Source organism: Leptodactylus fuscus, chromosome 5, assembly GCF_031893055.1.
Source record: "Leptodactylus fuscus isolate aLepFus1 chromosome 5, aLepFus1.hap2, whole genome shotgun sequence".
Lineage (NCBI taxonomy): Eukaryota > Metazoa > Chordata > Amphibia > Anura > Leptodactylidae > Leptodactylus > Leptodactylus fuscus.
The window spans coordinates 50,098,163-50,115,768 of record NC_134269.1 but is presented as its reverse complement, the minus strand read 5'-3'; the positions used below and the strand labels follow the sequence as shown (position 1 = coordinate 50,115,768).

Sequence of the window (17,606 nt, the reverse complement as noted above, 5' to 3'; positions counted from 1 at the left end):
TCTGCTGACATGAAATGGAAACCCTGGCATTCAGTGTCCGCCGGTGAGCGCCCATGAGCGTCTTCTGCTCTTCGCAGTGAAACCGTTTTTTAATTAACTGGACACAAAGTCCTGCATGTCCAACTTTGTGTCCAGTTAAAAAAAAAAAAAACGGTTTCACCGCTGTAAGCAGAAGATGCCCATGGGCACTCACGGGCGGACATGTTGCTGACCCATTCAAATGAATGGGTTTGAAAACTGCTGCCAGTTTCTGTCTCCTGTCCAGTTTCTCGGGCAGGAAACGGAAACCTGCAAAATGGAGATCGGGCGCAGGTGTGAACCCGCCCTCAACTGTCACTGACTGCAATATGTGCTGACTGGCAGTGAAGGTGCCAGCTAATATACAGTAGACAGAGCTTTCTGCTTCCAGCTGTGTATTGAGTACAGAACTGTCACCGGAAGTGGCTCTGTACAGCTGATCGGTTTGAGGGCTGGGTGTCAGCCCCCTACAGATCAGGTATTTATGGCCTATTCTGAGGATAAACCATAAAAAATTATGCCTGGACAACCCCTTTAATATATCCGCTAATGCCACACACTTTAAGGAGGTTGTCCAGCATAATTTTTTTTTTTTATGTTTATAATTAGTCTGGGGGGTGAAAAACAAAACAAATGAAAAAAAACGTACTCATTTGTCCCTGGTGCTGCGGTGTTCTCCAGTTTTGCTGGTAGTCACATGCAGGACTGGACTTGGAGACACTGGGGAAAGGAGGGTATGCTTGTATGCTAAAAAACAAACAAACTGCCATACAAGCCATAAAAAAGTAACAATTATTATGCGCAAGTGAAAATTTTTGCTAAAAAAATTGCGAATTCTTGAGTTTTGTATTTTTATCATCAGTTAGCGATTTTTATCATCATTTACTCCAGCTTTCTAGTGTTAATGATTAGAGATGAGCCAACACTGTTCAGATCAGCTGATCCGAACAGCACGCTCCATAGAAATGAATGGATGCACCTGGTACTTCCGCTTTGACGGCAGCCGGCCGCTTAACCCCCCGCGTGTCGGCTACGTCCATTCATTTCCATGCGAGCGTGCTGTTCGGATCGGCTGATCCGAACAGTACTCGCTCATCTCTATTAATGATGCTAGAAGACTACGCCAGGAGCGTAGGAGTTGGTGTGGAGCTCTGTTTAGGCACATGGTCCCCAGAGGACGTGACTAATTTACCACGATGTGAGCACCTCATAAAAAAGGTGCAAAACTGGGGCAACACAGTGGCTCAGTGGTTAGCATTGTAGTCTTGCAGTGCTGGAGTCCTGGGTTTGTATCCCGCCAGGAACAACTTCTGCAAGGAGTTTGTATGTTCTCCCCATGTTTGTGTGGATTTCCTCCCATTCTGCAAAGACATACTGATAGGGAAAAGAAATATACATTGTGATAACTATATGGGGATTGCAATCTACATAAAAGAAAAAAAAAATAGGTGCAAAACTCTGGCAGGTGAAAACCATTGTATTTGATAAATCAGCCATGACTCCCGTCATGTGGATCGCTGTGTCGCCCTGTAACTCGTTCACTCATGTCAACTTGAGGGTTCCAAAGTGACTCCATTCACTAATGTGTGATAGAGTCCCAAAGCGACACAGCAATCTTTTGTTGCATAATGGAAGTTATAGTGTAGCCATAGCCTTATGCTAGGTTCATATCTGTAGCAAGCTCTCCGTCAAACAGGTTCGCTGCAGGACCTGACAAACCCCATTGACTATAATGAGGTCTGCTGGGTGTCCACCATTTTCAAACTGAAAGTTACGGACAGAAAAGTACTTTGTAACCAAAGGTATCATTCTCTGTTTCAGCCTCAACTGTTATCGGCAATGGCACCATATGACATCCTTGAGCTCATCCTGAAAGTCTTAACAAATGATCTTCTTTTCTGCTGCTTCATTGTGCTGAATATTTTATATTTCATCTTCAAACAAATTGAATGGATATACCAATCTAAGACCACCAAAAGAAAGGTAATTGTGAAGAATGTACTGTAGTCATACGCAATCCTTTAAACAGAATTTACAGTCACCAAAGTCACTTCTAAACCACATATATACTGTTGTGGGATCTGTTTGTGGTTTAATAAAAATACATTTCTTGTGTCAAAGTGTAAATTTTTTTCTGAGGAATTAAACTTTTATACCATATGCAGCTGACTTATGACTGGGGGTGGGGCTACACTTGCTGGAGCACCCATTATCTTTTGGGTTTACCATGCAGTGCCATAGTCAAAACAGGGAGACTGACGTGTCTAATCGATAACAATTTGCAGCAAAGATGGTGCAGATCTAGGCCCACCCCAATGCACCAAACATTTATTTAGCCGCACCCCAATGCACCAAACATTTATCTAGCCGGACCCCAATGCACCAAACATTTATCTAGCCGCACCCCAATGCACCAAACATTTCGTTTCTATATGAAATAAAAAACAGTCCTAGCAGCAAGATTGCACATTGACACAATAAAGTTATGTATAGAATGTCACCAACTGGCCTTACTAAAGCATAGACATGATTGAAAAGTGGTGCTGGTGGCCAATGGTGTAACTAAAGTCTTGTGGGCCTGGTGCAATCTTTTGTCCAGGGCGCCCTACCTGATCCCTACAGTGAATTCTTGATAGTGATGGTTACAGGTATTAAGGAGTTTAATCACCCTCAGTATGGTTAGGGTAATCTGTGGGTCTCCTTGGTTTATGGGCTAGATGGAAGCTGCAATCTCAGTACTGATGTCAGTGCTTTTGGGCCCATAAGGCTCCTGGCCCAGTGCGACTGCACCCTCTAAAGTTACGCCCCCTTGTTGGTGGTGCTATAACCAATTTACTTCTGATGGTTTTCCTTTAACTGAGAATTCACTTTCATTCTGCCTTTCAACAGCCTCTCCCATTTCCCAATCCTTTCACTGACTAATGGCTACCCATCATCCTGTGAATAAAGGTTAAAATGCTAACTCCGACATATAAAGTCATCCACAACCTGTCCTCTCCATATATCTTTGACCTAGCCTCCAGCTACCTGCTCAGACATAACCTCCGATCCTCTCAAAACCTCCTACTCCGCTCTTATCTGCTCCTCACACAACCACCTCCAAGATTTCTCCCGTGCATCCCCCATACTCTGGAACTCCTTACCAAGACACATAAGACTGACCCCCACAATCACAGGATTCAAGATGGTCCTGAAGATTCTCATGTCTTCAGCCAGCATTGTTCAATAACTCTGCTGCCACCACATCACCATCTGAAAAGCTTCAACCTGCGTTGACTTTCTCTATCCCCCTCTCTTCATAGATTGTAAGCCCTCGGGGGCAGGGCCTTCTGTATCACATGATGTTAGTCTATTGAACTTGTTCTTGTGTATTTTGAGTTATTAATATAAACCCCTCTTCAAATGAGAAGCACCAGGGAATGAACAGTGCCTAAAAATACATAATACTAATGCTAATAATGCATTATTGAAGCCCCTCTTTGGTGGGCATTGTGTTCTCTGGCTCTATAAGTCTTCATACATGATGTCATATCAGCTTTTCTGCAGCTAAGAGCTTTTCTTTTGTGGGACAAGATGTCGTTTCTATTGGTACCATTATGGGTATGTTTGTACATTTTGATTTTTTTTTTTCTGTTATAATAGTTCGGGCATTTTTGGATACAGTAATGCCTAATGTGGTTATTTTTTACCATTTGTAAAATTTGGAAAAGATATTGATTTGATTTTTTTTTTCTTTTAGTTTTTTTAATATATGTTTTAAAACTTTTTTTTTTTTTTTTTAAACTTTCTTATTGTTCTTACAATATACTGCAATAATGCCTGAAAGGGCCTTCAGCCAAATGTGCGCCATTTTATCACCCATCTATGCCAGATAACCAGAGTGGATAGGACAATGAATTTCCCCCAATGTATATTATGTGTCCTAACTTTGTTTTTCCTAACATCTCTTTGTAACACAGGCTGCTTTGCATTCTGGGAAGGAAACTAATCGCCGCAACAAAGGTATTCTGTTTAATGATATTTTCCTTATGTTTTTTTCGAAATACTTGTCTAAAGTAGATGTTATGACAATTTGGAATTGTGCTCCAATACCATAAAGCTCAAGTCACACTTGCAGTTTTTATATACTGCAGCTGATCTAAACTGAAGACTGAAGACCTACTGATATCAGTTTGCATCGGTCTCACCCCGAACCTGAATCATGTAGGAACTGGCGCTGAGTGTCCTATAGAAATGAATAGAATCTAGTCACTTTTTGGTGGTTATCCTTAGAATACCCAATCAATATTAAGTTCTTGTCGGTCCAGCTCTCAGCACCCCCTCTGATCAGCTGTTTGATGGGAACATATAAGTACTGCGTCCCCTTCATTGTTTACAATGCTCCATATAGCACAGCTTTGTACTTTTATTAGCGGTGCTGTCTAGTATTGGAACCCAGTCATATTCAGTTGAATGGAAGAATGCGTAATGCCTGTAATATGAGGCGTATCTACTAGAGATGAGCGAACACTAAAATGTTCGAGGTTCGAAATTCGATTCGAACAGCCGCTCAATGTTCGTGTGTTCGAACGGGTTTCGAACCCCATTATAGTCTATGGGGAACAGATACTCGTTAAGGGGGAAACCCAAATCCGTGTCTGGAGGGTCACCAAGTCCACTATGACACCCCAGGAAATGATGCCAACACCTCTGGAATGACACTGGGACAGCAGGGGAAGCATGTCTGGGGGCATCTAACACACCAAAGACCCTCTATTACCCCAACATCACAGCCTAACAACTACACACTTTACACACTCAATACCACCTCTCTGACAGTAGGAAAACACCTTGAAACATGTGTATTTGGCACTTGCAGTGAGGAGAGCTTGTCACCAGCAGTGAATTTGGCCCTTGTAGTAAGTTGAGGTTGGCACCAACATTTGTTTTGAAAATCAGGGTGGATTGAGCCTCTAACCAGCAGAGTTTGGGCAAATTCATGGTGGAGGGAGCCTCTAAAAACCCCAGTTTGGACCAATTCATGGTGGAGGGAGCCTCTAAAAACCCCAGTTTGGACCAATTCATGGTGGAGGGAGCCTCTAAAAAACCCAGTTTGGACCAATTCATGGTGGAGGGAGCCTCTAAACAGCCCAGTTTGGACCAATTCATGGTGGAGGGAGCCTCTAAAAACCCCAGTTTGGACCAATTCATGGTGGAGGGAGCCTCTAAACAGCCCAGTTTGGACCAATTCATGGTGGAGGGAGCCTCTAAAAACCCCAGTTTGGACCAATTCATGGTGGAGGGAGCCTCTAAAAACCCCAGTTTGGACCAATTCATGATGGAGGGAGCCTCTAAACAGCCCAGTTTGGGCAAATTCATGGTGGAGGGAGCCTCTAAAAACCCCAGTTTGGACCAATTCATGGTGGAGGGAGCCTCTAAACAGCCCAGTTTGGGCAAATTCATGGTGGAGGGAGCCTCTAAAAACCCCCAGTTTGGACCAATTCATGGTGGAGGGAGCCTCTAAAAACCCCAGTTTGGACCAATTCATGGTGGAGGGAGCCTCTAAACAGCTCAGTTTGGGCAAATTCATGGTGGAGGGAGCCTCTAAAAACCCCAGTTTGGACCAATTCATGGTGGAGGGAGCCTCTAAAAACCCCAGTTTGGACCAATTCATGGTGGAGGGAGCCTCTAAAAACCCCAGTTTGGACCAATTCATGGTGGAGGGAGCCTCTAAACAGCCCAGTTTGGGCAAATTCATGGTGGAGGGAGCCTCTAAAAACCCCCAGTTTGGACCAATTCATGGTGGAGGGAGCCTCTAAAAACCCCAGTTTGGACCAATTCATGGTGGAGGGAGCCTCTAAACAGCCCAGTTTGGGCAAATTCATGGTGGAGGGAGCCTCTAAAAACCCCCAGTTTGGACCAATTCATGGTGGAGGGAGCCTCTAAAAACCCCAGTTTGGACCAATTCATGGTGGAGGGAGCCTCTAAACAGCCCAGTTTGGGCAAATTCATGGTGGAGGGAGCCTCTAAAAACCCCCAGTTTGGACCAATTCATGGTGGAGGGAGCCTCTAAAAACCCCAGTTTGGACCAATTCATGGTGGAGGGAGCCTCTAAACAGCCCAGTTTGGACCAATTCATGGTGGAGGGAGCCTCTAAAAACCCCAGTTTGGACCAATTCATGGTGGAGGGAGCCTCTAAACAGCCCAGTTTGGACCAATTCATGGTGGAGGGAGCCTCTAAAAACCCCAGTTTGGACCAATTCATGGTGGAGGGAGCCTCTAAAAACCCCAGTTTGGACCAATTCATGGTGGAGGGAGCCTCTAAAAACCCCAGTTTGGACAAATTCATGGTGGAGGGAGCCTCTAAAAACCCCAGTTTGGACCAATTCATGATGGAGGGAGCCTCTAAACAGCCCAGTTTGGACCAATTCATGGTGGAGGGAGCCTCTAAACAGCCCAGTTTGGGCAAATTCATGGTGGAGGGAGCCTCTAAAAAACCCCAGTTTGGACCAATTCATGGTGGAGGAAGCCTCTAAAAACCCCAGTTTGGACCAATTCATGGTGGAGGGAGCCTCTAAACAGCTCAGTTTGGGCAAATGCATGGTGGAGGGAGCCTCTAAACAGCCCAGTTTGGGCAAATTCATGGTGGAGGGAGCCTCTAAAACCCCCCAGTTTGGACCAATTCATGGTGGAGGGAGCCTCTAAAAACCCCAGTTTGGACCAATTCATGGTGGAGGGAGCCTCTAAACAGCCCAGTTTGGGCAAATTCATGGTGGAGGGAGCCTCTAAAAACCCCAGTTTGGACCAATTCATGGTGGAGGGAGCCTCTAAAAACCCCAGTTTGGACCAATTCATGGTGGAGGGAGCCTCTAAACAGCCCAGTTTGGACCAATTCATGGTGGAGGGAGCCTCTAAAAACCCCAGTTTGGACCAATTCATGGTGGAGGGAGCCTCTAAACAGCCCAGTTTGGACCAATTCATGGTGGAGGGAGCCTCTAAAAACCCCAGTTTGGACCAATTCATGGTGGAGGGAGCCTCTAAAAACCCCAGTTTGGACCAATTCATGATGGAGGGAGCCTCTAAACAGCCCAGTTTGGACCAATTCATGGTGGAGGGAGCCTCTAAACAGCCCAGTTTGGGCAAATTCATGGTGGAGGGAGCCTCTAAAAACCCCCAGTTTGGACCAATTCATGGTGGAGGGAGCCTCTAAAAACCCCAGTTTGGACCAATTCATGGTGGAGGGAGCCTCTAAACAGCCCAGTTTGGGCAAATTCATGGTGGAGGGAGCCTCTAAACAGCCCAGTTTGGGCAAATTCATGGTGGAGGGAGCCTCTAAAAACCCCCAGTTTGGACCAATTCATGGTGGAGGGAGCCTCTAAAAACCCCAGTTTGGACCAATTCATGGTGGAGGGAGCCTCTAAACAGCCCAGTTTGGGCAAATTCATGGTGGAGGGAGCCTCTAAACAGCCCAGTTTGGGCAAATTCATGGTGGAGGGAGCCTCTAAAAACCCCAGTTTGGACCAATTCATGGTGGAGGGAGCCTCTAAAAACCCCAGTTTGGACCAATTCATGGTGGAGGGAGCCTCTAAACAGCCCAGTTTGGACCAATTCATGGTGGAGGGAGCCTCTAAAAACCCCAGTTTGGACCAATTCATGGTGGAGGGAGCCTCTAAACAGCCCAGTTTGGACCAATTCATGGTGGAGGGAGCCTCTAAAAACCCCAGTTTGGACCAATTCATGGTGGAGGGAGCCTCTAAAAACCCCAGTTTGGACCAATTCATGGTGGAGGGAGCCTCTAAAAACCCCAGTTTGGACCAATTCATGATGGAGGGAGCCTCTAAACAGCCCAGTTTGGACCAATTCATGGTGGAGGGAGCCTCTAAAAACCCCAGTTTGGACCAATTCATGGTGGAGGGAGCCTCTAAAAACCCCAGTTTGGACCAATTCATGATGGAGGGAGCCTCTAAACAGCCCAGTTTGGACCAATTCATGGTGGAGAGAGCCTCTAAAAACCCCAGTTTGGACCAATTCATGGTGGAGGGAGCCTCTAAACAGGCCAGTTTGGGCAAATTCATGGTGGAGGGAGCCTCTAAACAGGCCAGTTTGGGCAAATTCATGGTGGAGGGAGCCTCTAACCAGCCCAGTTTGGACCAATTCATGGTGGAGGGAGCCTCTAAAAACCCCAGTTTGGACCAATTCATGGTGGAGGGAGCCTCTAAACAGCCCAGTTTGGACCAATTCATGGTGGAGGGAGCCTCTAAAAACCCCAGTTTGGACCAATTCATGGTGGAGGGAGCCGCTAAACAGCCCAGTTTGGACCAATTCATGGTGGAGGGAGCCTCTAACCAGCAGAGTTGGTGGAAATCAGGGTGGAGGGAGCCTCTAACCAGCAGAGTTGTGGGAAAGCAGGGTGGAGGGAGCCTCTAACCAGCAGAGTTGGGGGAAATCAGGGTGGAGGGAGCCTAGTATTAGCAGAATTGTGCAACGCTTATGGTGGATGAGTATGAGGATGCGGAGGAATTGGAGAGGTTGAGTACAGACATGGAGTTTCATGTTGGGGTGCTTTACACAGGTGGGCCCAAAAATGAAGGCTCTATCCAGTGGTGGTTCATTTTTATCAAAGTGAGCCGGTCGGCACTCTCAGCTGACAGACGGGTGCGCTTGTCAGTGATGATGCCACCGGCTGCACTGAACACCCTCTCAGATAGGACGCTGGCGGCAGGACAGGACAGCACCTCCAAGGCATATAGGGCAAGTTCAAGCCACCGGTCCAACTTCGACACCCAATACGTGTAGGGCGCAGAGGGGTCGGAGAGGACAGGGCTGTGGTCGGAAAGGTATTCCCGCAACATGCGCCTATACTTCTCACGCCTGGTGACACTAGGACCCTCCGTGGCGGCACTTTGGCGAGGGGGTGCCATCAAGGTGTCCCAGACCTTAGACAGTGTGCCCCTCGTTTGTGTGGCCCGGTGAGAACTTGGTTGCCTACTGGAGGAACTGCCCTCCCTGCCGCCAAAGTCACATGCTGGAAACATCTCCATCATATTCTGCACCAATTGCCTGTGGCAAGCATTGATGCGATTGGCCCTCCCCTCTACCGGAATAAAAGACGAGATGTTGTTTTTATACCGGGGGTCAAGGATAGCAAAGATCCAGTACTGGTTGTCCTCCATGATTTTGACAATACGCTTGTCGGTTGTAAAGCACCCCAACATGAACTCAGCCATGTCTGCCACAGTGTTAGTTGGCATGACTCCTCTGGCCCCACCGGAAAGTTCAATCTCCATTTCCTCCTCATCCTCCATGTCTACCCATCCGCGCTGCAACAATGGGACGATTCGAAGTTGCCCGGAAGCCTCCTGTATCACCATCACATCATCGGACAACTCTTCTTCCTCCTCCTCCTCCTCCTCCTCCATTAAACGCAGTGAAGCGGACAGATGTGTGGACCTACTCTCCAGCTGTGACGGATCGGATGCTATCCCTAACTCCTCTGTGTGATCTGAGTTATCCCTGATGTCAATCAGGGATTCTCTCAGAACACACAAGAGCGGGATTGTAAGGCTCACCATCGCATCCTCAGAGCTCACCCTCCTTGTGGACTCCTCAAACACCCGTAGGATGTCACAAAGGTCTCTCATCCATGGCCACTCATGGATGAGAAACTGAGGCAGCTGACTTTGTGGCACCCTAGGGTTTTGTAGCTGGTATTCCATCAAAGGTCTCTGCTGCTCAACCACTCTATTCAACATCTGAAACGTTGAGTTCCAGCGTGTGGGGACGTCGCACAAAAGCCGGTGTTGTGGCACATGCAGGCGTTGCTGGAGAGATTTTAAGCTAGCAGCGGCTACTGTCGACTTGCGAAAGTGGGCGCACATGCGCCGCACTTTCACCAGTAGCTCTGGAACATTGGGGTAGCTCTTTAGGAAACGTTGCACCACTAGGTTGAAGACGTGGGCCAGGCATGGAACATGTTGGAGTCCAGCAAGCTCCAGAGCTGCTACCAGGTTCCGGCCGTTATCACAAACGACCATGCCTGGGCCCAGGTGCAGCGGCTCAAACCATATTGCCGTCTCATCGAGGAGGGCATCCCTCACCTCGGAGGCAGTGTGCTGTCTGTCCCCCAAGCTGATCAGCTTCAGCACAGCCTGCTGACGTCTACCAACGCCAGTGCTGCAACGTTTCCAACTCGTAGCTGGGGTCAATCTAACAGCGGAGGAGGAGGCGGTGGCGGAGGAGGAGGCGGTGGCGGAGGAGGAGGCGGTAGAGGAGGAGGAGGAGGGGGGTGTTCTTCTCGTGTCCCTGCCAGGAATGTTAGGCGGGGAGACGAGGTACACCGGGCCAGTTTGGGAAGCAGTCCCAGCCTCAACTACATTCACCCAGTGTGCCGTCAGTGAAATGTAGCGTCCCTGTCCTCATGCACTTGTCCACGCGTCGGTGGTCAAGTGGACCTTTGTGCAAAGCGCGGAACTAAGGGCCCGCCTGATGTTGAGTGACACGTGCTGGTGCAAGGCGGGGACGGCACACCGGGAGAAGTAGTGACGGCTAGGGACGGCATAGCGAGGTGCCGCAGTTGCCATCAGGTCCAGGAAGGCGGGAGTTTCAACAAGCCGGAACGCCAACATCTCCTGGGCCAGCAGTTTAGCGATGTTGGCGTTCAAGGCTTGCGCGTGTGGGTGGTTAGCAGTGTATTTCTGCCGCCACTCCAATGTCTGAGAGATGGTGGGTTGTTGTAAAGAAGCGCCTGATGGTGCCTTTGATGGTGCAGGAGAAGGAGATAAGACAGGAACAGGGGAGGATGAGGGAGAAGTCAACAAAGTGGCGGAGGCAGATGAAGTGGTGTCCTGGCTCGTCCTCTGGAGTGCATCGCCAGCACAGTCAGCAGTGGCAGTGGCAGAGGCAGAGGCAGTGGCAGAGGCAGTGGCAGTGGCGTGAACGGCAGGCGGCCTTTGTCCTGCCGTTGCTGCCTGCCACTGATTCCAGTGCTTGGATTCCAAATGACGGCGCATTGAAGTGGTGGACAGGTTGCTCTTCTCAGAGCCCCTAATCAATTTCGAGAGGCAAATTGTGCAGACAACACTATATCTGTCCTCGGCGCATTCCTTGAAAAAACTCCACACCTTCGAGAAACGTGCCCTCGAGGTGGGAGTTTTTCGGGGCTGGGTACGAACTGGAACATCTTGGGAGATTCCGGGTGTGGCCTGGCTTCGCCTAAGCTGCTGACCTCTGCCTCTGCCTCTAGCTACCCTTTTTGGTGCTGCACTTGCCTCAACATCCACACTACTTTCCCCGCTTGACATCCCCCCTGTCCAGGTCGGGTCAGTGTCCTCATCATCCACCACTTCCTCTTCCAACTCCTGTCTCATCTCCTCCTCCCGCACAATGCGCCGGTCAACTGGATGCCCTGACGGCAACTGCGTCACATCATCGTCGATGAGGGTGGGTTGCTGGTCATCCACCACCAAATCGAACGGAGATGGAGGAGACTCTAGTGTTTGAGCATCTGGACACAGATGCTCCTCTGTTAGGTTCGTGGAATCGTGACGTGGAGAGGCAGGTTGAGGGACAATGAAAGGAGCGGAGAACAGCTCTGGGGAGCAGGGACAGTTGGGGTTATTGTTCTGTGAAGCTTGGGAATTTTGTGAGGAAGGAGGACAAGACTGTTGGGTAATAGGAGGAGAGGAGGCAGAGTCTGACTGGCTGCTGGACAATGTGCTGTAAGCGTTCTCTGACAGCCATTGCAAGACCTGTTCCTGGTTCTCGGGCCTACTAAGGTTTGTACCCTGCAGTTTAGTTAATGTGGCAAGCAACCCTGGCACTGTGGAGTGGCGCAATGCTTGCTGCCCCACAGGAGTAGGCACGGGACGCCCTGTGGCTTCACTGCTACCTTGCTCCCCAGAACCATTCCCCCGACCTCGCCCACGGCCTCGTCCACGTCCCTTTCCGGGAGCCTTGCGCATTTTGAATTCCCAGTTAGAAATTGGCACTATATACCAGTAGCAAAAATTGTGGGTGCACGTAACCCCAATATATTCTTTGAATTCCCAGTCAGACAATGGCACTATATACCAGTAGTAAAAATTGTGGGTGCACGTAACCCCAATATATTCTTTGAATTCCCAGTCAGACAATGGCACTGTATACCAGTAGTAAAAATTGTGGGTGCACGTAACCCCAATATATTCTTTGAATTCCCAGTCAGACAATGGCACTATATACCAGTAGTAAAAATTGTGGGTGCACGTAACCCCAATATATTCTTTGAATTCCCAGTCAGACAATGGCACTGTATACCAGTAGTAAAAATTGTGGGTGCACGTAACCCCAATATATTCTTTGAATTACCAGTCAGAAACTGGCACTATATGGCAAGTAGCAAGAAATGAGGGTATTTGTAACCCCAATATATTCTTTGAATTCCCAGTCAGAAACTGGCACTGTATACCAGTAGTAAAAATTGTGGGTGCACGTAACCCCAATATATTCTTTGAATTCCCAGTCAGACAATGGCACTGTATACCAGTAGTAAAAATTGTGGGTGCACGTAACCCCAATATATTCTTTGAATTACCAGTCAGAAACTGGCACTATATGGCAGTAGCAAGAAATGAGGGTATTTGTAACCCCAATATATTCTTTGAATTCCCAGTCAGAAACTGGCACTGTATACCAGTAGTAAAAATTGTGGGTGCACGTAACCCCAATATATTCTTTGAATTCCCAGTCAGACAATGGCACTATATACCAGTAGTAAAAATTGTGGGTGCACGTAACCCCAATATATTCTTTGAATTCCCAGTCAGACAATGGCACTGTATACCAGTAGTAAAAATTGTGGGTGCACGTAACCCCAATATATTCTTTGAATTACCAGTCAGAAACTGGCACTATATGGCAGTAGCAAGAAATGAGGGTATTTGTAACCCCAATATATTCTTTGAATTCCCAGTCAGACAATGGCACTGTATACCAGTAGTAAAAATTGTGGGTGCACGTAACCCCAATATATTCTTTGAATTCCCAGTCAGAAACTGGCACTATATGGCAGTAGCAAGAAATGAGGGTATTTATAACCCCAATATATTCTTTGAATTCCCAGTCAGACAATGGCACTGTATACCAGTAGTAAAAATTGTGGGTGCACGTAACCCCAATATATTCTTTGAATTACCAGTCAGAAACTGGCACTATATGGCAGTAGCAAGAAATGAGGGTATTTATAACCCCAATATATTCTTTGAATTCCCAGTCAGACAATGGCACTGTATACCAGTAGTAAAAATTGTGGGTGCACGTAACCCCAATATATTCTTTGAATTACCAGTCAGAAACTGGCACTATATGGCAGTAGCAAGAAATGAGGGTATTTGTAACCCCAATATATTCTTTGAATTCCCAGTCAGACAATGGCACTGTATACCAGTAGTAAAAATTGTGGGTGCACGTAACCCCAATATATTCTTTGAATTACCAGTCAGAAACTGGCACTATATGGCAGCAGCAAGAAATGAGGGTATTTGTAACCCCAATATATTCTTTGAATTCCCAGTCAGAAACTGGCACTGTATACCAGTAGTAAAAATTGTGGGTGCACGTAACCCCAATATATTCTTTGAATTCCCAGTCAGACAATGGCACTATATACCAGTAGCAAGAAATGAGGGTATTTATAACCCCAATATATTCTTTGAATTCCCAGTCAGACAATGGCACTGTATACCAGTAGTAAAAATTGTGGGTGCACGTAACCCCAATATATTCTTTGAATTCCCAGTCAGAAACTGGCACTATATGGCAGTAGCAAGAAATGAGGGAATTTGTAACCCCAATATATTCTTTGAATTCCCAGTCAGACAATGGCACTGTATACCAGTAGTAAAAATTGTGGGTGCACGTAACCCCAATATATTCTTTGAATTCCCAGTCAGAAACTGGCACTATATGGCAGTAGCAAGAAATGTGGGTATTTATAACCCCAATATATTCTTTGAATTCCCAGTCAGACAATGGCACTGTATACCAGTAGTAAAAATTGTGGGTGTACGTAACCCCAATATATTCTTTGAATTACCAGTCAGAAACTGGCACTATATGGCAGTAGCAAGAAATGAGGGTATTTGTAACCCCAATATATTCTTTGAATTCCCAGTCAGAAACTGGCACTGTATACCAGTAGTAAAAATTGTGGGTGCACGTAACCCCAATATATTCTTTGAATTCCCAGTCAGACAATGGCACTATATACCAGTAGCAAAAATTGTGGGTGTATATAGCCCCAATTCTATTGCTAGGGGACTTGCAGGGTATTTCTGAGGTGAAGGTGGGGGGGCACACCGTTGGAACGGTGATTTGGGGTGTATATATGGGGTATACGGGAATACACTGTCAGTGTGTTCCATTCAGGATCCTGGGAAAGCTGGGTTGCGGCGATTGAGCCCGTCAGTGCCACGTTACACTGACAAGCTTCTCCCTGGAATTGAAGTTATATGTAAGCCCAATATATTCTTTGAATTCCCAGTGAGACAATGGCACTATATGGCAGTAGCAAAAATAGTGGGTGTATATAGCCCCAATTCTATTGCTAGGGGACTTGCAGGGTATTTCTGGGGTGAAGGTGGGGGGGCACACCGTTGGAACGGGTATCGGGGGTATATATCGGGTATACGGGAATACACTGACAGTGTATTCCATTCAGGATCCTGGGAAAGCTGGGTTGCGGCGATTGAGCCCGTCAGTGCCACGTTACACTGACAAGCTTCTCCCTGGAATTTAGCTCTTACAAGAGCTGTTGTGGTTGTCTTCTCCTTCCTATCCTAGCCTGTCCCTGCCTACCCAGAATCTAAGCCCTAGCTAGCTGGACGGAAACCTCCGTCCTCGGTGAATTGCAAGCTCAGAATGACGCGAACCTGGGCGGCACTGTTCTTTTAAATTAGAGGTCACATGTTTTCGGCAGCCAATGGGTTTTGCCTACTTTTCTCAACGTCACCGGTGTCGTAGTTCCTGTCCCACCTACCCTGCGCTGTTATTGGAGCAAAAAAGGCGCCAGGGAAGGTGGGAGGGGAATCGAGTAATGGCGCACTTTACCACGCGGTGTTCGATTCGATTCGAACATGCCGAACAGCCTAATATCCGATCGAACATGAGTTCGATAGAACACTGTTCGCTCATCTCTAGTATCTACTACTAAATGTACAGGATTCTGCAAGGTAAGTAATGAAAGGGACACAGCAGCCCCTTAAAACAGCTAATTGTGGGGGTACCAAGAGTTAGACCCTCAACAATATGGTATTGATGGCCAGGACTAAGGATAGGCCATTCATTATAGAAAACCAGAAAAACCCCTTTAGGCACTTACAGTCACTGCAAAGAGAATCCCATCCACACATTGCAGAAAAATCCCTCTGCTAAATCTCAACCAATGTCTACACTTTGTGCACATTCTCTTTCATTTTTTTTTCCATTTTTTATGTAGATTGTGAGCCCCATATAGGACTCACAATGCACATATTTCCCTGTCAGTATGTATAGGAAGAAATCCATGCAAACACGGGGAGAACATACAATCTCCTTGCAGTTGTTGTCCTTGGCAGGATTCGAACCAAGGACTTCAGCGCTGCAATGCTGCAGTACTAACCACTGAGCCACCGTGTTGCCCCCCTTTCAATGAATATGCATGTGAATGTATGTATAAGTGGATATGTAGTTTATTTTTCATTCTATGCTCAAAAATTACATATTCACAAAAATTTTATTTTTTGCTAGATGTAGGTACATTTTTAGTTTATTTGAAGCCATTGATGACCTTTTTTGTTAATGTTCATCTTTCCTTTGTAGAACCATCTTTACATCATAACCAACCTCATGATGTCAATACAAATGTGACTTTACACTCAACTGGATCCCTTACAGAATGTATACTAGAAAGATCAACATCACCAAGAAATGTCGCTAAGATGAACGCTGAAGATCCCACAAGTACTAAGGCAGCTGCCCGTAATGTGAGAAGAAAGGTAATAAGCACTAGCGAGCACTTTGCGGGCAATTTTCCTATTTCCATTTCCATTGGTGATGACAATGGTGACCTGAAGGTGGATGAAATAAAAATAATAGTTAAACGTCAACTCACAAACTTCCAGGAAATCGAACAACTATTGAAACCATTGTTCTCAACATCACTTACAACCAATTCCTGTAAAGCTCTGGAATGTGTGGACATGAAGCCCATGCAAGGACCTGACCACCAAGCACTTATGTCTTATACAAATCGGCCTATTATAAATATTTCGAAACTCAGAATGTATTACCTCAGAAAATTTTTAGAAAATGTAATGATGGCCAATCCCCCAATTGTTCAGAGATCTGCTCAGATGTACACTGAAGATTGCCAGATACCTCCTGAACAAAAAAGTTTTAGTGTTTCTCAAGAACGTTTCATCGATAGTAACAGGCTAGAACTTAACCCAAGACTCAAAAGTGACATCCCAGTACTAAACATGGCACCACCACATTTGGATTTCGACTATGACTCCTTAATGGTAAATGATAAAATTAAAAGTCCTAAGAAGACTCATGCAATCATGGGATATAGCTTTGACAACTTAAGAAAAATACCGTCACCCATTGGACATAGAATTTACACCAAAAAGTTAGATCCAAGAAGGAATTTTAAAAGATCAAAAAGACATTCAGAAAAAGACACAGATCTTCCAATAGGAACCCTCGTACGTTTTGGAAAGAAGGTTGTACAGGACTTATCTCCTGAAGTCTGCATAGATAAGTCCCCTAAGCCAAATCAGATACATTCTCTAGAATTTGGAATTATGGAAGGGACAGAGGTTGGAGGATCAAAATTTCCAACCACAAATAAGATAAATAAAATTGAGGTGGTAGAAGAAAATGGAGGCAATGAAACTGTTGTTGTACAGCTTCGGGCCACACCACATGTTACCCATCACATTAATACCAAACTGCAGCAAAAGCCTCGTATCTTATCATACTCTAAATATGAAGATGTACCTACCCCAAGAGTTAAGTTGGTCCCATATTCATGTTCAGATAGAGACACCACAGAAGTGTCTGATTTTAGGTTTTCTGACGTGTTTGCGACGGTTAAGAGACTCCTTGTGCGAACTACGGAGCCAAGTCAACCTCAAAGAGGAGAGTGGAGAAGCAAAACTAGAAGAAAAGACCCTTGAATAGGCACAGGTCACAATAAAAACACCTAATAAATTGTGCTTGCTTCCCTTTTTTGCTTTTGAATCTAGTATACATATACAATGTATAGTATGCACATATTATATGTAGTACATATAGTAAAATGCATGTCGTTGGGGATCCTTGGGTTCACTAAAGTGAATAATTTGGAGGAGCTATCCACTATTTGAATATGGATATCCACTTTCAATTTTTTATTCTAATATTTGTGATCATCATTGAACACATAAGACGTCATTACTATTCATCAGTATTACACAGTGTCCATAGAAATTGATTAGCTATTTGTGTAAGGGTCCCTGCACACGTCCGAGTCCAGTTTGGGAGAGATCGGGCTGTATTTCCCAGACCAAACTCGGCCGTGTGCATAGGAGCCACTGAATCATGGTCAATGA

General features: G+C 46.1%; 1 protein-coding gene across 1 annotated transcript; it reads left to right on the top strand.

The window, feature by feature from the left end:
• Positions 1–1,776: 1,776 nt before the first annotated feature.
• LOC142204494 (uncharacterized) lies at positions 1,777–17,192 on the top strand. The gene is made up of 3 exons (XM_075275808.1): positions 1,777–2,001; positions 3,978–4,020; positions 15,832–17,192. Exons 1-3 carry the CDS (start codon positions 1,858–1,860, stop codon positions 17,190–17,192), a joined length of 1,548 nt encoding a protein of 515 aa, XP_075131909.1. The 5' UTR covers positions 1,777–1,857.
• The last annotated feature ends 414 nt before the right edge of the window (positions 17,193–17,606 follow it).